Source organism: Ipomoea nil, unplaced genomic scaffold, assembly GCF_001879475.1.
Source record: "Ipomoea nil cultivar Tokyo-kokei standard unplaced genomic scaffold, Asagao_1.1 scaffold0681, whole genome shotgun sequence".
In the NCBI taxonomy this organism is placed as follows: Eukaryota; Viridiplantae; Streptophyta; class Magnoliopsida; order Solanales; family Convolvulaceae; genus Ipomoea; species Ipomoea nil.
The window spans coordinates 572,222-594,665 of record NW_017617109.1 but is presented as its reverse complement, the minus strand read 5'-3'; the positions used below and the strand labels follow the sequence as shown (position 1 = coordinate 594,665).

The following is a 22,444-nucleotide window of genomic DNA, read 5'->3' as shown; positions in this document are numbered from 1 at the left end:
TGGCATGAATTTGCAAGTCTTTCTTTAGCAATTCTAGAAACCAAGTCCAAGAGTTCTTGTTCTCACCTTCTACAATTGCATAAGCAATTGGAAATATACTTTCATTCCTATCTATTCCAACTATTGTCAATAATTGGCCTCCAGTTTTACACTTTAGGTGACACCCATCTAGGCCAATTATTTTCCTACAGTGCTTAAACCCTTCCTTCATAGCTTCCCAGCAGATATACATTCGTAAAAATCTGTTTTTTTCCATCCACTTGCGAGTCACTCAGCTTCACTTCATAACTACACTTGGGATTAGTTCTTACAGTAGCTCCAGATCTTATTAAAGTAGTCTTCTGCCTCATGTCTTATTTCACCTTTAGCTTTGACTAAAGCCCTCCATGCTTGCTTCTTACTTAGTGTGTAATGGTCATCCGTGCAAACTTTTTCTAAAAATGCGTTTGTTTTCCAATCCAAATGTCCTTTAATATGTTGTTTTCATCTTTTTGCAACAATGATGAAATTCACCATTGAATTCTTTTTAGTCCTTACAGTATTACACAACCATCATGTTTCTCATTTAACACAGATATCTTCCAAAATTTATCATCTTTATCATACCTCAGGATAACTTTCCATGGACAGCTCTCATGCTTACACTTCACCACACATCTCACTTTATCATTTTTTTTTCATATTTCATTTCCTTCCCCTCATTGATTGCATAATTTGTTATAGCTTCTCGAAACTCCCTCTTATCTTTAAAGGTTAATCCTAATGCAAATTTAGGACAACTACCTTCAATGTCTTGTAAATACTTTGTCCATTTGAACCCTGTTGCCTCACCCTCACTGCCTATCAAGCTTCCTTCATCATAATAGTTGACTTCATTACCAAATGTAGGTTCAGATTGTTGAGGTTGTCTTTCTACATTTACTAACCCTCCATACTCTACATTCACATCTACAATTTTTACAAATTCTTGATCATCATTCACACCTACAGTAATTAAGGCATCTGAATTATAATCCTCATCACTACCATCATATTCTTCCTCACTACCCTCATATTCTGCCTCACTAGCATCAGACTCTTCTTCATTGTCACCTCCACTAAGAACACACTCACCTGCATCATCACCATTCCTTTTTTTTTTTTTTTTTTTACAACCCATATTTCTATTTCCTTAGGATTACAAGATTGGTTAACTAAGTTCCAAACATCAAAATATTTCACCAATTCTTGCAACCCTACTTCAATGCCTATGGAATAGCTCAAACTATCATCCAGGGTATACCCAATTTCCCCTACCTTCTCCTGTAAACAAATCAACCTCCACTCATCTTCTACCATGTCATTAAATGAAGTTGCCACCTATATAGTTAGGAGGTAAAGTTTGACTTATCATGCCTCCATGTCTTAACTTAAGAGTAAAAATTCCTGAAATAAAGAATTGAGAAAATGCAATACAGTTTAGAGTACACAAAGTAGCAATGCATATGCTTTTGAGTTACCGGAAAACAGATGGTCCACTTCAGACTACTTTACACTAAGGGGGCGTTTGGTTCAGGTTATATAACATAACAAAGGGAATGTGACATTCCAAAGCTCACATTCCTATGTTTGGTTCACATTATCTCAAGGAATCTAACATTCCCCAGGAATGTCAAATTCCATCCACATAGGATTTTGAAGGGAATGTGATTCCCTTCAATTTCTAAGGTTATGTAAGATAACCTTGGTTATGTTAGTTTATCTCACACACACACACACACACACACACACACACACACACACACACACACACACACACACACACACACACACACACACACACACACACACACACACACACACACACACACACACACACACACACACACACACACACACACACACACACACACACATATATATATATATATATATATAAAATTATTTTTGTAATTATATATTTTTATTTTTATTATGTTAGGTTAGCATATAAAATAATTTTGTTTCTCAAGTTCAATATTTTAGGTAATATTTTAAAATCATGTAATTATATATGATACCGTTATCTTATTTATTTATTTTAATTTTTAAATTTATTAAAATATATGAAAATATGTTAAGAATATTATAGTGTGTGAATAAAAGATAACCTTAAACCAAACATGATTATATTACATACCCCAATTTTAACCAAACACAGGAATCTAACATTCCCTAAGGTAATCTGACATTCCGTGAACCAAACGACCCCTAAATGCATTAAAATAAACCCCAAGAATGGTCCCCAGCAGATGCATAACCAGACAAATGCAATACATATGCAATCAACAGGTTTCTAATAGAAATGCATATGCTTTTGAGTTACCAGACAACAGATGGTTAACTTCAGACTACTTTACACTAAATGCATTAAAAGAAACCACAAGAATGCTCCCCAGCAGATGCTTAACGAGACAAACCACGCAATTTTAAAACACAAAATGATCCCAACATGTATGTAAACGAAGCAGAATATAAAAACTCTCACTACAACAAATTAGTCTTTTAGCGACACTTACTTAGCGACGGTTATATAACCGCCGCTAAATGAATATTTTGCGACGGTTATAGAAACCGCCACTAATTTTGTACTAAAATTTAGAAACCAATGATTTCTTTTTAATTTTATCATTTTTATGTTTATTTTAGCGGCGGTTCTCTTAACCGCGGCTAAAAACTCATTTAAAATAAATGGGTATATTTTAGCCGCAGTTGGTTTCTATAAATCAACGAAATTATTTATTCATATACTATTTGGATGTGTTCAAAACAAAAAACCCTTCAGTCGTGCTCGATACATGTTTGCAATTCATTAACTGATATAGAGAACTGAGGCTCGACTGAGTTGGAAAGTCGATTGTGCGACTTGAAAGATGGTCGCCGGATGGAAGGCTAGAACGGCGTCTCCGGTATGGATTCTTTTTCCCAATTTACTAATCCATCTTTTCAATTCCCAGTCTATGAGTCGAATCTGTGAATATATTGCAAAAGTTAGGGTAGAAATCGGAAATCGCGACGATGCAGAAATCAGAATTCGTATCTAGATTTTTTATTTAGATTCGGCGACGATGCGGAAATCGCGACCGAGTATTGCAAATGTTAGGGTAGAAATCAGTAAATTGAAATAATTTTTTATTTAAGCGTTGTATTCTCTAATCACTTTTTCAGGTTGCAGTTTAACAGACAAGTAAATGTTGCAAAAACCAGATTTGACGGCTATCCTTGGGAATATTGCTACAAATCCAGGTATAAACATGAAGACGAAAATGCTTATATTTTAGCTGGCTTCATTTGATACGGATAGACCGATATTGTTAAGCAGTTATTTTTGAACAGTTCAAAAGGTCTGCCAAAGGTGCCGTTAATATGTAATGTAGTGTTTGAATATGAGTTACCATCAGATATTGTAGTCATACACATTATGATGCTAGAAATCTTCAAAGAAATTAAATATTAAAATAAAATTAAGAAAGCAGCAGAGGAAAACTATGGGAGGTTTAGGATGGATACAAGAATAATACTTCAGTATAAAGAGTAAAAGAGGCAAAGACAAAGCTCCTGCCAAGCTTAAATGAATTTATTCTTGCATTGGTGATATTGGGACCTAAATATGGTGGGAAATAATGTTTTGCTTACAAGTACAATTTAGTTAATGGTTTGCTTACCAGAGAAGAAGGTTGCAATGTAGAGACATATTTAGTATGCCTTCTGATTACTTGAACTCCACCTTATAGAGCCATTTGTTAACTGATATTATGTGTTGTTAGATGACTTAGATCAATGATTTATATTCTGGTGCATTTAGTACATTGAGATAATGTGAAAGTTATGATATGCTACCTGGTTATGTATTAGTGTAGAACTCTAGTCATGGGACTAGTTGAGCTTAATCCTTCAAGAAATTCCTTAGTTGGCCTTCCATTAATTTTTAATATTACTGTGAAATTGATTATTTCTAGAGACATGCCTATAATCTGCACCCACAGTAAAGAAGAATATGATTGTAAAACTATATAGAAATTTTGTGAAACTCTTTTGTATTGGTACATAAACCTTGAGAGAATTTAATCTAATAATTTTTTTTTAAATTCAAATTAAACATACAATTTAATCCATTAGCTGATACTGTTGTATACTTTTGTTGAGAAGAAAAATTATATCTTCGCCGCCCTAACCTTCTCCGCTCAATTCCCTCTTGGGTCACTCACACCGCAACTCTTCTCCCTACCTCCCATTCCCTTGATTATAGATTGTCACAATACTTTTTTTTTTTTTTTTTTTTTTCATGTTTGGTAAAATATCATTCAACTTGGCAATAAGAATTGGTAAAAGTTTTGCAGTTGGTCCATACGCTGTCATCCAGAAAGGAAGTGTCTTGGTGGAAGGGACAGGGGTACCAACACTGCAGAAGAACAAAGGCAAACCAAATTCTAAATCCAGCAAATCTAATAGGACTCAGGTGAGAACTTCTTTTAATGCTTCGTCAGCAATTTGGTAGTTGAATCTTCATATTAACAGTTAGCCAATGTTGCAAAAATCGCGCCTAGGCACTAGGCGCCATTGCGCCGCCGCGAAGAAGGCCGAAATCGGCCATCTCCGCGGCCGGCCGCTTAGCCGCCTGAACCGGCGCTTTTAATTTTTTTTTTTTTTTTTTTGAAAATGTCGGAAAACTTTCGGAAGGGGCATAACTTTTGACTCGGTTGTCCGATTTGGACAATTTTTTTTTAAATCGCGTATTTTTTCGAGATCTATACACCGCAAACCGCCGAAGGCGGTTTGGTCCACTAATTTCTCAAAAAAATGCTTCTTTAGCTCTTAATTTTAGTTTTTTTATGTATTTTTAGATGGTTTAAACAATATTTTGAACACTTTTACAACCACTTTCGTAAATAGTTTCTAAGAAATAACTATGGAAACCTTATGTTTTATTACCAAATTTTTAATTTTTAATTTTATTTTTAATTAAAAAAATAAAAATAAAAATAAAAATAAAAATAAAAAATAAAAAATCGGCGCCTAGGCGCTAGACGCCCCCTTGGCGCCTAGGGGGCGCCTAGCGTGTTTTGCAACATTGCAGTTAGCTACTAAAAAGAATGCTAAACATTTTCTTTATTTATTTCGATGCATTAATTAAATTACTGAATATATTAAACATTTGTTTTCTTAAATCTTAAACATATCAGGTTAGTGTTTGGAAATGAAGATGAGAAACTTGCTATTTTAACTTTACTGGCCCGATAGGCCAATATTATAAAATATTCCATATTAAACACAATAATCTCTGTTTATTAATTAATGCATTAACATTTGTTTCTCTAATCATTTCTTATATAAAGTGAATATATACATTTAGAGCCCATACAAGAAATAGGAAGCTAATTAAGCAACTAGAGGTAGTGGTCAAGCATATCTTCATTCAAGACTTATTTGCAGATCAGATTAGAGCATTGGTTTTAATTGACTCAACTAAACTATTTTCCAACTTTATTGGTTATATCACTCTTTCTGCTGTTAACTTGTTAATTGATCAGTTTCTAACGTAGACCTTTTGAATTATAATTTCTAGAGATATGCATGTAATCTGAAATTTGTTTTTCATTTGATGTGTAGGTATGCCACGATCCAAAAGGTTCATGGATAATAGTCGGCCAATATCTCAACAACTATCCTCTTCATCAACACACGAGCAATCGTTGAATGATGCAAATCAAGAACAAATTCAGCATAATGAAACACCATTGATTTCATTTAACTATTTAGAGTCGAGCCTTGAAATTTATACTATGAAATGTAGGTACCCGATGAAGGAAGCAAGCAACAATCTTCACAAGGGAGTGGAAAAGCAAAATTCATCCGCTAGTCATCATGTTAATGGACAATCTTCTACATGATATGCAACTGTAAGTAGTTTCATACAATTAACAATCTTCTACATGATATGCAACTGTAATTACTAATGTTGAAGCTAGGAAATCCTTTGCATTCTTAATCTATCCTGGGGTTCATTTTAAGGTTCTGCAGTTTCTGGGCAATGTAGGACTGCAGATTGGTCATTGGTTGTTGTTAAGGCAACTCTCTTCATTGTGACTTACCTTGTCTGCAACTGCTTATACACTCCCTATAGTCATCACTTACAAAAATGGCAAAAGACAGAGATGTCCAGTTGACTGTGAAGGTTGGAATTATATAACTAATAAAATAGCAAACAATTGCACATTTTCTATTTACATGGACTTCTTATTCTAGAGTGGTAGAAACCGGCTATGAAAATTTATTGGTAGATGTGATGATACAGTACTGATATCCTAATTGGACACTGTCATCTTTTATGGTTTTTCTTGATAATGCTTGGGCTGATGTTTGTTGTTAAATGTGCAAGGTTGCAGAGGGACTCACAGTTGATAAGATACTTGAAAACTGGATGAAGATAAAACCTGTAATAGTGGAAGAATGGAATGAAAACAGAGATGCTTTAATTGATCTTTTTGGTAAAGTCAGGAATGAGTGGATGGACAATGATTTGTCTACTTGGATTGGTGCAAACATGCAAGTCTTCTTTGCAGTGCCTAAGTAGATGACATCGAACTGCATAGCTCAAATTGCATCAAGAAATGCCAGAACACATCAAGAAATGCCAGAACACTAGGGAAGGTGATAGGGACAAATTTAGCTCCCAAGTGATCTTATGTTATTTTGACTATTTGTACAAATTTAATGTTGTTGCTCTTTTTTTCTCAGAACTATTGGCTTCTTTTTATTTTTTTGAGAACACTAGTTATTTGTTACAATTATTTGACAAAGATTAGTTATAATTGATTTTCTTTCTAATTAATGTGTATATAGAGTTTATTTGTGATTGCAATATAAAGATTTTTGAAGAAATATAATTAAATGATAATTATAAAAATATAATAATGTAATTATAAAAAATTTAGCGACACTTATTAACTGTCACTAAAATTTTTAAAAATAAATAAAGAAACAATTTAGCGACAATTACAAACTGTCACTAAAATTTTAAAAAATAAATAAATAAATCATTTAGCGGCGGTTACAAAATCGCCGTTAAAATTTATTCAAATACTAGTTTTTTACGAGGATAATGCCCAATGTTTTTCTTAAATAAGTATTTTAAAGTATATCAATGCAAGATTATATTGGAATTGTTCATGCATAGATAATGAATGTTGAATTTGCGTACTTAAATTGATAATTCTAAGTTTACAAATGCAAGATAATATAGTCAAGATTGATTATAATTGTCAATAAAATAATTGTATGGGTATGGTTGAAACCAAATACGGGATATAAGGGAGAGCAAATAAAAATTAAAACATAAAATATTAAATATATATTAATATTGAATATATACTAATATTGTTTGAGGAGATTCCGGCAGTAGGAGCGTTATGTTGTGAGCACGTGCCCACCTTGCAAGGTGGGCACGGTAAGGTGGGCACGGTTCCATATCCATAATTTCTATACTGTAGATTCATAATTTCTATACTGTAGATTCATAATTTCTATACTTTTGATTCATAATTTCTAAACTGTAGATTCATAATTTAAATACAGTAGATTCATAATTTCTATATATTAGATTCATTATTTCTATACTGCAGATCTGTACTGTAGATTTATAATTTCTGTACTGTAAATTCATAATTTCTAAACGGTATAGTTATCAATTATGAACATATAGTTCTCTGATTTGTGAAAACAGAGTTCAACAATTGGAATCTAAAGTATAAATTTTATGAATCTACAGTATAGAAATTATGGATATACAGTATAGAAATTATGGATATGGAACCGTGCCCACCTTGCAAGGTGGGCACGTGCTCACAGCATAATTTGCCGGATTTGTGGTTAGAGTTGTATTAAGACTTTAATATTAGAATTAGATTAATGTTGTAGTTATAATTCTATATTAGACTTTAATATTAGAATTAGACTAACGGTGAATTAACGGTACTTAATTGAAAAGTTAACGGATCGAATAATCATATAATTAAGGATAAATTAGAAAATCTCAAGGAAAAATAAAAATCTGAACAATCTGAACTATTCATTTGATTTAGTAATTTGATGGTCATTTTTTATATCCAATGTTTATAATTAACTAAATATTTGAAAGTATATCAATGCATAATATATGAGAAGTTCAACATAAGTAATTTAATGTCTAACTTGTTTATTTAAATATGTAATTCATAGTATATGAATACAATGTACTATAGGAGATTCATTATAATTATTACTAAAAAAATTTTAAATAGTAACTAAATATTTTTGTTGCAAGGGGTTCTAATATATTTAATGGATGCGCATAATACAAGATCAATGAATAACTCAACGGTGCTAATCCTTTAGGTGTTTTGCTCAGTGTTCATTTAGTTCAACTATTATTGTTGAATAAATTATTATGGATAAAGAAGTTCCTAATTAAAGGAATTTAGATGTATTAGTGGCTTGTGGTCTATTGGTATCTGGTTTGGTCTCATATATGGGAGGTTTAGTGTTTGAGCCTTAGTATAGGCGAAAAGAGTATATGTGGGTGTCCTTAAATTTTTGTTATTATTATGCCTTTAGGTCATTTTAAATATCTAATTTTTTCAAATATCTTTTTACCAACAGTTGATATAATTCGCTGGTCAAATCCGCTAATATAATCCCCTAACGCTAACCGCTAACGGCTGATTGTCAAACAAGGACATTGCGAGGTAGTTTCTCATTTCAATTTGTTGTGTGATTTGAATACTCTCTTTATCAACAAATCCTTCAAATAGTTAATATGATTGACTTTATTAATTTAAAATTTTTAAATTTTTTCATGGTATTAATAAAATAGTTGGTAAATAAATATATAACATTATTTTGTATTATAACTTTGATATTTAATTAAAAAATAGTGCAGAAAAAAGATAATAGACAATGTAGTGATGAATATAATCAATTCATGAATTTGAATGTAAAGAATTTTTACATTGGAGAAAAAAAAGACAATATACTAGTGAAATTATTTCTCTTAATTAATTTATTGATAATGAATAATTTTTTTTAAATAAAGACATTGTAGGGACAATGTAGCGAATATAATCAATTGATGACTTTGAATTTTGAATGTAAATAATTTTTATATTAGAGAAAAATAAAGACAATATAAGTAATGAAATTATTTCTCTTATTTAATTTATTAATAATGAATAATTTTTTTTAATAAAGGCATTGTAGACACATAATTCTAAATTAAAGAAATGCATATGTATTATTTTTTGTTATAGCTACTAAATTATTGTTTAATTCAATAAGAGTAAAATAGAGTACTAATTATGCCAACTTTGATTGAATGTAGTTCGAACCTAAGACCTTTTTTATTGAAATCAATGAGTAAGTTAACGGTGAAATTAACGGAAAAAGATAATATTTAACGAAAAAGTTAACGAAAAATCATATTCATTAAGGATAAATTAGAAAATCTTAAAGAAAAATTAAAATCTGATCAATATGAGCCATTCATTTGATTAAAAAATTTGACTACCATTTTTTTTACCCATTATAGGCCTAACTCTATTGGGCTCTTATTAGTATATAGTAGAAATATATATATATATATATATATATATATATATATATATATATATATATATATATATATATATATATATATATATATATATATATATGGAAGGGTTCAGATGCGGGTATAGCTTCCCGTGCGGTTGTGCGGTTAAATCTGAGCAGTTGATCAAATTTAGATCAACGGCTCAAATCAATGAAAATTAAAAAAGAAAAAAAAAACGCATGCCTGGAACAAAGAAGTATAAGCTAAGGTGCACCTTAAGTGTTAGATCTGAATCACAAACTCACGCACTTTAAGTACAAAACCCACACACATTAAGCACAACCTCACGCACATTAAGCACAAAACCCACGCACTTTAAATATTAACTCACAGACTTTAAGTTTCAACAACTACTGACATTAAGTACAAAACTCACGCACATTAAGTACAAAACCCACGCACATTAAGCACAAACATCACGCACATTAAGCACAAAACTCACGCACTTTAAGTATTCACTCAGAGACTTTAAGTTTTAACAACTATTCACGTTAAGCACATCCCCACGCACATTAAGCACAAACCTCACGTACATTAAGCACAAAACACACGCACATTAATCACAGATCCACTCACCTTAATTTTGACCTAGATGCAAAAACTACAAAATTGTCACCGCGTTTTTTTTTTAAACTTTGATAATCATGGACGTTGATTAAAGCGAGATGAATGACTCAGATTAAACCGCACAACCGCACCTGAAGCCCTCAGCCGCACGAGAACCTAAATATATATATATATATATATATATATATATATATATATATATATATATATATATATATATATATATATATATAGTGGAGGTTACAAAACCGCCGCTAAATGCTTCGCGACGCACTATTTAGACACGGTTGAATAACCGCCGCTAAACATACTAGTGGCGGTTTGTAACCGCCGCTAAATGCCTGATTTGGTGTAGTGTCCAATTATCACATATAGAACAGAACACAAAACAAAACAAAACAAAAGCATCAATATGGTCTCCACTTCTAGCATTTCGTCCTAAAGCACAATACATACGTTATAGAGTACAATAGAGTTACCTGGTGTGCGACTATTGCCACCTAAACCTCTCGAATCCATGAACGCGCTTCGTTCTTCCACCATAATCTCACTTCTCACTTCTTTTAATTCAAAGATTAGGGTTCGGTTTGAAGGAGGGAAATTGAGATTTTTGTTCTTCGACTGGGAGCGTATTTAGGAGACTGAATTTTTGGGATTATGCTTTTACATTCACTCATCGCGTGGAGTGACGATATGCGATCAATTATACATATGCTTTTACAATATACGGTCGATAATACATATGCAAATGGAGTGACAAATTTACCCCTTCCATTTAACCGTACATTGATGAAAGGACCACTATTGAAAAGAAATTGAAAGTCAAAGGACCTAAGATGTCCAAATTAAAAGTCGAGAATTAATTTTGAAAAATCATAATAGTTAGAGGACCATTGCTGAAATTAGCCTGTTATATATATATATATATATATATATATATATATATATATATATATTTATTACAAGTATTAATTACTAAAATTAATTGTATTTTTATATAAATATTAACATAAAGTTATTAACTATATATTTGATAAACTTTATAACTTAATAATATTATAATTACAAAATAAAAAAATATTACATGTAAACTATATTACTATTAAATATAAATTAAATAAATTACAATCATATATTAAAATTTAATATATATATATAAATATATATATATATATATATATATATATATATATATATATATATATATATGTGTGTGTGTGTGTGTGTGTGTGTGTGTGTGTGTGTGTGTGTGTGTGTGTGTGTGCGCGCAACCATTCATGGTATTTATTCAAAAGGTTTAATGTGATTGGTTGGGTATAGTTTTAGTTGTTAACTTAAAGGTCGTAGGTTCGGTTCCTAAGCTATATAACATTAAAAATTTTAATAATATACTTTAAAAAATTTTAAAAACGAGCTGACGGGCTGACTCGTTAAGCCCGTCCAACACGGGTTGGGTTGATAAAATTCAAACTCATGTAAAAATGGGTCGGCCCGTTTCGTGTTGAACTCGAGACGGGTCAACCCGTATTTAACCCTTCAACCCGTCCAACACGAGTTGGGTTGGGAAAATCTCAACCCGCGTAAAAATGGACCGGCCCGTTTCTTGTTGAACTCAAGACGGACCAGCCTGTAAGGACTGGGTTAGCCCGTTTTGACAGCTCTTCACTATAAGAACGGTTATTTTTCTAACCAGAATTAAATAACTTTTAATGAAATTTTCTCTAAACATAAAATAATATTTTAAGTTCACAACTCCCAAAATATTATTTAATTTTAATAACATGTATGAAGTTTCATAAACATACATTTATTTGTCCAAAGTACTTACGAGATCCCTGTACTATAACATTTTGTTCAATTTAGTCTTTATACATTTTTTTTTTTTGTACATCTGAATCCTTGTAGTTTAAAATTGGTACAATTAAGGACAATAGTTAACAGTGTTAATATTATCGTTAACTTAGGTTACATGGCACTGCGATATTTGTATCCCTATTCATATATTACTTTATAAGTATTTAAAATTAATTATTTATACCACTAATATATTAATTTAGTATGTCCAAAATAAATAATTATAACCATGTTCCTAATGAGATTTAGACAATTGTCTTTAGTTTCATCACATCTTAAAGTATATGGACTAAATTAAACAGAATAAAAGTACAAGTATTAAATTGGTACATGCACTTCATAGATACTTTGATCCATTTATTTAATAAATGTCCAACACTTAATTACTAATTCTTGAAGAGTTCCAAGCAGTGTTCTTGATCCAAATTCCGGCTCCAGAACTTCTTGTAATATTCGTCGTAGGTGAAATTCCGATAAACAGCCGGAGACCCATCGTCGGAGAGTTGCTTTGGCGCACTGATCACCGCATCATCGCTGGGGCAAAGAAATGAAGCTACCGACATTCTTTCTCTGTCAGAGTTCACCACAGCTCTGTGCCATACACTCTTATACTTGCCATTGCTCAGTGCCTGTATGCATTTTCTTAATTATATTGCTATTTATATTGGCCCTATGTGGTAAATAACTATTAGCTGAATGTGTTAATTAGAGAGTATAACTAATTGATAACATTAACTGATTGTAAAAAGATGTTTAGTAAATTAGTTGTTAGCTGAGTGATATAATTTGTATTTTTTTTTCAAAAAGTTAATTAAAAAAGTTGTTTTGAGCAGCTTTTTAAATTCTAACATTTTAAAGTTACAAAAAGCTAATTAATCAAATATTTATATAATTTTTTAACCAAGTCAAATAATTAATAGTGGTCAAAATTGACGGATAAGCTAACTATTTTACCAAACAGCCATTATCACAATAATAATAATAATAATCAGAGTCCACAAAAATACTTATTAATTACCTGCAGTTGATCACCAAGGTTGATAACAAAGGCATCTGGGTGAGGTTTCACAGCCAACCATTTGCCATCCTTGAGGACTTGGAGGCCGGAAACCTGTGAGTCTTGAAGGAGAATGGTGAGGGCATTGGGGTCAGTATGCGCCGGCAAGCCGTAAGTGAGCTCCGGCTCCGGGCACGGTGGGTAGAAGTTGACGGCCATATGCTGACCCTGCTCGCCCAACACCTCCCGGATGCTATTCTTTTCCAGGCCTAAGCTTTCTGATATGGCTTCTTCTACCCTAAATCCAAGTTCTCGAACTTCCTTCACATAATTGCTCACAATAGCCCTGTATAGTATATGGATGCACCAACACTTTTCCTTAGCAACAATATCAAAATTAGGATTAAAAGATAAATTTTTTTTTTATAATAATGGCTTGTACTAGTGTACTTTGCAAGGTTGCAAGGTTGTACCTTGTGCATTGCAAGTCGTATGCTCTTTATATGTATCATTAACAAAATACAAGGTATAACTTTACAAAATATATGACATTATAACTTACCACATTTCAAAACTTTCAGATAAAACACTAAGCCATTAAAATAAAGGTTGCAATTAATGGGTTTAGTTGTTAACAAATTGGTTAGCGTTAGCAGTTAGCCCATAGTTTTCGCCCGATTCACTAAGGAATATTTTGGTTGCTTTGGCGGATTGCTTACTACTATGTTGGATCGGATGTCAACCTGTGGAGGCACCATTTGTTACTATTGGACAAATTTCTCTGAATTACATGAGTGGTTTTTATCAAGAGATTATATTAATAGTTTATTAAAAGATGTTTGGAAGTATTAGGACTCTATTATTATTAGTATTCGTTACCTATTGTTACTAGTGTTAGTCTTGTATTAGGTTTGCTATTCGCTACTATATATATTCCTGTACAAACTTATTATCTGATTCATTCAGAAATATTATATCCTCATCTGGTATTAGAGCCAGATCTGCTCCGGCGAAGGCCACTCGGCCGCTTCGTGCTATCGTCGTTATGATGGCGCTCCGGGGCCGCGGGCACATGTTGCATATTCTGTTGATGATTCGGCTTCGGTTAATCCTCAGCAGTGGTTTCCTAACACTGGTGCGTCGAATCATGCCACTCCGGATCCGTCTTTAATGTCCTCGGCGGTTCCTTATAGTGGTCCGGACCATCTTCGTGTTGGTGACGGTAAGTGTTTACCTATTGTTAGTACTGGTTCATCTTCGTTAGCCGCATCTAAAACACTGTTTCGATTGTCTGATGTTCTTCATGTTCCTGGGCTTTCTGCGTCTTTATTGTCTGTGCAACGGTTTGCTCGTGATAATAATGTCTTTTTTGAGTTTCACCCTGATTGTTTCTTTGTGAAGGATCGTTCAACCAGGGAAGTTCTATATAAAGGGCCGGCTTCGGGGGGTCTCTATTCTTGGCCTGTCTCTCGTTCAAGTCCCGCTGCGTTTGTGGCCTCTCGAGTCTCCTCTGACATGTGGCATAGCCGGTTGGGTCATCCACACCCGCGTATCTTGCGGCAGATTTTAAATTCATGTTCTATTCAGTCTAGTTTTAGTGATACTTCGGAATTGTGTCGTGCTTGTATGCTTGGGAAATCCTCACGGTTTCCCTTGCCTCGTGTCAATACTACTACGTCTCATGTTTTAGAACTTATATATACTGATATTTGGGGCCCAGCGCCTTTTCTTTCCGTCAATGGCTTTCGTTATTTTGTTTTGTTTGTTGATGACTATACGCGCTATGTATGGTTTTATTCTATGCGTTTGAAAACTGATGTGTATGCTATCTTCGAGCAGTTTCGTTCACTAGTTGAGCGTTCATATGGTCGTAAGATTGTCTATATTCAATCTGATTTAGGGGGAGAGTATAAACGGTTGCACCGTACTTTTGTCTCTTTGGGTATTAATCATAGGCAGTCTTGTGCCTATACCCATGAGCAGAATGGTAGAGTTGAGTGTCGGCATCGTCACGTTGTGGAAACGGGTTTGGCTCTCTTGGCCCAGGCTTCGGTTCCACAACGATATTGGGATTATGCCTTTGAGACTGCGGTCTATCTCATCAATAAGATGCCGACTCGGGTTTTGGATAATGATAGTCCTCATTCTCGGTTGCATCGTTCTAGTCCTTCTTACTCTTTCTTGCGTGTGTTTGGCTGTCTCTGTTATCCTCTGTTACGCCCGTATAATCGTAACAAGTTGCAGTATCGGTCTTCTCCGTGTGTGTTTCTTGGTTATCCGTCTTCGTTTCGTGGCTATCGTTGTTTTGATCCTGCTACTAACAAGGTATTCATTTGCCGTCATGTGTGGTTTGATGAAACCATATTTCCATTTGCTTCTTCTGTCCCCTCTCAGGTCTCTAGCTCTCGCCCGATTGAGCCGTGGGGTGTTGGCGCCGTTCAGGTTGGCGCGAGCTCCGGTGTTTGTTCTGCTGGGCCGGATCCTCGTCCGGAGATGGACACGGATTCCGGGGCTGCTGGTGCTGCTTCTGATTCCCGCACCGAGACTGCCGTGGCTCCAGATGTGGCAGTCTCGGGTGCTCCTAAGGCGCCCAAGCGAGGTCGGCGCGCGGTAAAACCGGTTCCACCTCGGTCTCATGTTATGGCGACTCGTTCTTTGGGGCCGACGCAGCATGTGGCTCTTATGACTGTTTCTGAGCCGACCTGTTATTCTCAAACAGTTCGGTATCCGGAATGGCGTGAGGCCATGGATCTTGAGTTTAATGCCTTGCTCCAGAATCACACTTGGCGTCTGGTTAGTCGCACACCTGGTATGAATGTTGTAGGCTGCAAATGGGTGTTCAGGACGAAGCGCAAGGCTGATGGCACGATTGAGCGGCACAAGGCTCGGTTGGTGGCTAAGGGGTTTAATCAAGTCGCAGGACAGGACTTTTTTGAGACCTTCAGTCCTGTTGTAAAACCCACAACCGTGCGGCTTCTAATCTCCTTGGCTGTCTCTCGCGGTTGGGTAATTCGGCAGTTGGATGTTCACAACGCCTTTCTGAATGGTAATCTTGTAGAGACAGTCTACATGCGACAGCCGCCTGGCTATGAGGACTCGTCACGACCGGATGATGTATGCTTATTACAGAGGTCACTCTATGGTCTTAAGTAGGCTCCTCGCGCATGGTTTAACAGGTTACATGCTTTCTTGGTGTCGGTTGGTTTTTCACCTTCAAAGACTGATGTCTCTTTATTCATATACACTCGTGACTCTGTATCTTTATATGTGCTTGTTTATGTGGATGATATCCTTGTTATGGGATCTGATGCTTCGCGTGTTACTCGGCTTCTGACTGACTTAGCCTCGGAGTTCAAGATTCGTGACATGGGTGCTCCGTCTTTTTTTTTCTGGGCATTGAGACGGTCTCTCGTGGTGATGGTTTGTTTCTTTCTCAACAGCGATACATGCGAGATATCTTGAGTCGTGCAGGTATGGTGGACTGCAAGCCGTTGGCTACTCCGGTGCCTGTGACTCGACCCGTTTCTGAATCTGTTGTTCCTTATGCTGATCCCACGCAGTATCGCAGTCTTGCTGGGGCTCTGCAGTATCTTACTGTCACTCGCCCAGATTTATCTTTTGCTGTGAATCGGGTCTGTCAGCATATGCACTCCCCGACCACTGAGCATTGGGCAATGCTCAAACGTGTTCTGCGATACGCTAAATGCACTTTGCATTTTGGTCTGTTTATTCACCCATCCTCCTCTGTTGCAGTGCATGCTTTTTCGGATTCGGACTGGGCTGGGGACCCCGCTGACAGAAAGTCTACTAGCGGCTTTGCGGTTTTTCTTGGTGACAATCTGATCTCTTGGTCTTGCCGGAAGCAACGTACAGTTGCTCGTTCGTCTACAGAGGCCGAGTACAAGGCACTAGCTGACGTGTCTGCTGAGGTCACCTGGTTGGTTTCTCTATTATTGCATGAACTTCGGTTGCCGTTGGCAGCTCCTCCCACTCTCTGGTGTGATAATCTGGGTGCAACTTATCTCTGTTCCAACTCGGTGTTCCATGCTCGTACGAAACATGTGGAAATTGACTATCACTTTGTTCGTGACAAAGTGGCAAAGAAAGAGTTGCAGGTTAGCTTCATTTCTACTAAGGATCAGCTGGCTGACGTGTTCACTAAAGCTCTCCCTGGTCCGCGTTTCTCTACTCTGTGTGGCAAGCTCAATGTTGTAGCTAGTCCACCTTGTGCTTGAGGGGGAGTATTAGGACTCTATTATTATTAGTATTCGTTACCTATTGTTACTAGTGTTAGTCTTGTATTAGGTTTGCTATTCGCTACTATATATATTCCTGTACAAACTTATTATCTGATTCATTCAGAAATATTATATCCTCATCGGAAGAAGTTTATATACAGATGTTTGATAATACTTGTTTAACATTAACGATTAATGTATAAATAAAAATACTTATAAAGATGTATACATTTTACAACAATAATTAATGTATAATTCTTACGTGACCGCGATCCTAAAAATTTATTACAAAATTATTTGTTATAAAATATATTAAAAGGTGAAAAAAAAACTAAATTAATTTTTTTTGGTATATGGGCCAGGATAGATCCAAATTTTTATTGTAGGACTCAACTCATCCAGCCCAATTGAACTATAAAAAAAAAAATTTAGAAAAAAAAGCCTAAAATTTTAAAAATAAAATTTGGGCTATGAGCTGGCTAAGCCTAGATTTGTATTTTTGGCAAATTATACGGTGGAATCGTATCCATCTTGCAAGGTGAACACGGTTCTAAAACTGTTCATAATTATAAATATATAGTTCAAAAATTATAAACATATAGTTCTATAATTATAAACATAGAGTTGTGAACATAATTATGAATATATAATTCTGTAATTATGAATATAAAAATTCAATAATTGTGAATATGAAGTTCAAAAATTATGAATATATAGCTTTATAATTATGAACATATAGTTCACTAATTATGAACATAGAGTTCTGTAATTGTGAATATAGAGTTCAATAATTATGAATATGAAGTTAAAAAATTATGAATATATAGCTTTATAATTATGAACATATAATTCAGTAATTATGAACATAAAACCGTGTCCACCTTGCAAAGCATAACGATTGTGTATTTTTTGGTCTAAACCGATATGAACGAACTATATAAATTAGACAAAAAAGAAAGGGGGTCATTACACTCAATAATTTAACCGATTGTATTCAATTACATTAAAATGCATATTATAATTATCTGATAATTACACTTTGCTCCATCATTCATCCAAACTCCCTAATTTTCTTCGCATACGTTTCGATATTCAAATAATAATTTAAAAAAAAAAAATCTGTCTTTTTCATACACATAAGCATATGCTATCAATTTCAATGCCGGATGCTCCAAGAGATCAACATTTTCTAGTATAATGTAGCATAGTCCACACAAATTATGTGGACTATGTTATCTTTGGTTTTCTAAGGAATACTAGGGATATTGAATACTAATTTATGTTTATTGAAATGTTCAAAGACATAAATCGTTATCGTTCTAATTTGTACTCAATGTACCTTGACAAAACATTAGGAGAAAAATTCAAAGGAAAAATAGCATTTTCCTTTGCCTAATTACTATGGGTCTACTTGTCATTGTGATGGTGTTTGGTAGTTAAGAAACTTCAAACTTTATTGCGAATTGAATTTAAAACTTGGAAATAGTGCAATCTAGTTTTGAAAAGTTTAGGCCAATAAAAATATAATTTCATGATATCAAGAAAAGTAAATTTCACTCATGAGAAGTATGTATGATTCTTTTTTTTCGGAAAATCTTCCGAATTTATGCAATTACATACTTGTTTATTCTTTTTAACGCTAGGTGAAGAGTGTATTATAAATATATGAAATTTGTCATTACAATCATTACAAAAAATTAAAATATTTTTAAATCTTAAATTATCTTTTAAAATTTTTTTTTTTCAAAAAATATTTTTTAAGTTCTTAAACGGACCTAAAACATATCACATAATCCGTAAAATAAATAGAATATTATTGAAATATACTCCGTGTCTAAAAAGTACTATGTCATGCTATATTGGTCCCTACCATTTTATTTTAAGTAAAATATTATATGTATATTTTTTAATTCTTAATTTTTATTTTCTGCTTTGAAAATTCACGTAATATAACTATTATTTTAATTTGAAATGTCAAGAAACACGGCAAACCTATCGTGCTGTCACATGATTTAACTGCACAAATCACGTCACCGCCACAACGTCACTACCTAGGCCAATTAAAACGCGTTTTATCTTTCCTACGTGGCATCCAACGTCACGACCCACGCCATCTGCTGTCTTCACGGCTTGCGTCATCCACGTGCTGCCAAAAAATGTCTAGAAGCCGTGACCTGACACACCCTATGCCGGGCACGACCTTTCAGACAAACGCCGTTGGCATTTTCTTCAAAAAAAATATTCCCAATCTCCATTTAATAAATTATGGAAAATACCATTTGGTTATATAATGATTTACTATATATTCTAATATTACCTACAAGGGTTAATTGCGTGATTTGCGCTTACAATACAATTCTATCATTCTAATTTCACCATAGAAATTCAAATTATTGATCTAAATTATTTTTATGCATCATATTATGATATTATTATAATATAACGCGTTTTTAATATTATTGAATTTTCATATCATTATTATATGTTAAAATAAAAACACTTGGGTGTGATATTATACTATTTTATGGGTGACGAAAGAAATCCGCAACCACTGTGATCCAAACCACGTGTGAAAAGACTACAAAGAGTTAAACAAGTTAGGTTGTCCATAACTGATCGACTTAAATTAAAATGAAAAGATAAAGATTTGAACTCGTAATCTTGTGATTACAAATTTATATGTTTAGTCATTTTGGTTGAATTACCTTACTCTTTTTTTTTGTTTTTTGTTTTTTGTTTTTTTTTTTTTTGAAGTAAGATGTGTGTGATGTACTTGGGTTGTTACCTACAGCAAATCAAGAAATAAATATTAAACAATAATGCGACCAGATCAGAAAGAGTCACATGTTTGGGGACCATATGATAGGGACACGGTTACAAATTTATTGTGGTGTGGTTAAATTAGGAGGGCTGGATTCCAAATTTTAAAATTGATTTTCAAATTTTTAGTATAAAGTGTTTTGAAAAAGATTACTTTAATCAGCACATATTCGGGTGTTCATGGGTCTAATCTGGTGGATTCAGACAATGCTTTTTACCAACCAAAAGTGTTAGTTGGTGCTAAAGTAATCAGGAATATCAAGCAAAGACACAAATCTATTACTTAATTCCTTAATTAGCAATTAAATATTGACAAATAAAAATGTTAATAGTGTAATGATTTCATAATTATTATATTAGTGTCCCACAACATATAAAAAACTTTAAAAATCTTGACTATAATGGGATTATTTTAAGGTATATCAGTCTAGACAAGGTACAGTTTTCCTTACGTGAAAACAACTGCATGTTATGTGTTGCATGGGGAACCCTAATTTATAGACCCTTTCACATCCAAATTGCACAAATAATTGCATGGAACCCAAATTGGACTTGATTGGGAAACAGAAAATGAAGAAAATTAGAGGACTGACCTGAAAGAAGAGGGGTTTGAAGGCCATTCTGGAGAGTATTTCTCCAATGGGTGGCAATGAAGTCTAAGGTAATCTCTCCAGTTATGAACAGTTTCTTTTTTGACATTAAAACTGGTTGAAAGCCTCATGGTTTTTGATGGGTCATCAGAGTAGAGCTTCATTTTCTCCTCTACGGGCAACTGGAAAAATTCTTGGGCTACTTTTAACATGTCCTCTATGGCTTTCTTTGGTACCCCATGGTTTATAACCTTAATTTTAAAATAATAATGTTAATAATTAGCGATAAGTACAAGGAAATGCGACATTGTCGGTCCAAAATTAAATGGCTTGTCGGAAATTTGAAAATTGACCTGGAAAAATCCATATTCGGAGCAGGCTTCCGCTATTTCTTTGACTATCAGGGCTCGTTCTCCGCAGCCCAAGTCGATGACCGGAACATCGTTGCAGACGGCGACCTCCGATAGCCTCGGCCGGTCGGGTTCTGGCCGGACGTAGCTTTCAGGGAGGGAAGAGTACCGGGTTCCGTTGGATAGGACTTTGGCTTCCATGGATTCCGGTACAAAGTAACATAAAAACAAGAATTTCAAGACAAGATTTTCATAAGGAAAAAAAAAAAAAAAGTAAAACAAGGAGAACTGGAGAGGTGCACTTTTACTTCGGATTCGGATTGTAACTAGAGAACTACTTTGTGTACTCTAGCTTAAGTAGCTTCGACCAAATCCTGAGGGCAAGCAATTCATTTTTCTCAATGCTAGGTTCCGCTAGGGCACTTTATATATATAGTAACTAGTAAGAGCACCTCCCATTGTTTTTTGTTTTTTTTTTTTTTTGTTTTTTGTTTTTTTGTTTTTTTGTTTTTTTGTTTTTTTTTTTTTTGTTTTTTTTTTTTGGTTTGTTATGTGTTAATTAGGGGAGAGATGAGGGAGAGAAAAACGAGGAGGAAAAGAAAAAGAAAAAACAAATCTGACAAATTTTTAAAAATAAAAATAAAATAACAATTCTAAACGCGTAGGTCGGGCGCAGAGTTTCCCTGAACGTACGGAGTGCACGTCACTTTGGTCAATAGGTGGGCCCCACAAAAAAACATAATTTGCAGAGAAAAACTCCAAAATTCCATCTTCTCATTTGTTAAAAATCCCTATTTAGTTTTTCCTCGGCAAAAATCCAAAAAATGCATTGATGTAGATGCATTAAATTCGTAATTTAGGCTTAATGAGAAATTCAAAAAATAAATAAATCTATGTATCTATGTATCTATGTATCTATCTATAATAATAGAAGTGCCTAGCCAAGTTCTCCCCCCCTCCCCCCACCAAATTTAAGGACATATTTGTCAAACTAAACTCATAATTAATTTAAATAAAATCATTGATAATATTGTCTGCCATCTTTATTTCAAAAATTACGGACAAATTATTTCATTCATAATTAATTTAGATAAAATCATTGATAATATTGCCTGCAATCTTTATTTTCAAAATTACAGACAAATTATGTCATTTATAATTAATTTAGATGAAATTATTGATTTAGTCTCCAACAAAATTATGGTGCAATCTTTATTTCCAAAATTACGGACAAATTATTTCATTCATAATTAATTTAGATGAAACCATTGATAATATTGCCTGCAATCTTTATTTCCAAAATTACGGACACGTTATGTCATTCATAGTTAATTTAGATGAAATCATTGATTTAGTCTCCAACAAAATTACGGTGCAATCTTTAT

The 22,444-nt window shown here is 33.9% G+C and overlaps 1 protein-coding gene and 1 long non-coding RNA gene across 6 annotated transcripts; one reads left to right on the top strand and one right to left on the bottom strand.

Annotated features, from left to right (window-relative positions):
- The first annotated feature begins 2,774 nt into the window (after positions 1–2,774).
- LOC109175051 lies at positions 2,775–6,830 on the top strand. 5 transcript variants are annotated; one of them, XR_002053232.1, is made up of 6 exons: positions 2,775–2,927; positions 3,187–3,264; positions 4,359–4,477; positions 5,813–5,918; positions 6,040–6,193; positions 6,398–6,830. It is a non-coding gene; the product is annotated as an uncharacterized LOC109175051 (long non-coding RNA). The 5 variants fall into 5 exon arrangements; XR_002053229.1 differs by having other exon boundaries at positions 5,629–5,918; positions 6,056–6,193; XR_002053228.1 differs by having other exon boundaries at positions 5,629–5,918.
- A 5,608-nt stretch (positions 6,831–12,438) lies between these two features.
- LOC109175025 (protein DOWNY MILDEW RESISTANCE 6-like) lies at positions 12,439–21,462 on the bottom strand. The gene is made up of 4 exons (XM_019324281.1): positions 21,063–21,462; positions 20,713–20,960; positions 13,083–13,407; positions 12,439–12,693 (listed from the first exon to the last, which is right to left on the bottom strand). The coding sequence occupies exons 1-4, from the start codon at positions 21,258–21,260 to the stop codon at positions 12,451–12,453; spliced, it is 1,014 nt and encodes a 337-aa protein (XP_019179826.1). The 5' UTR covers positions 21,261–21,462; the 3' UTR covers positions 12,439–12,450.
- Between the last annotated feature and the right edge of the window lie 982 nt (positions 21,463–22,444).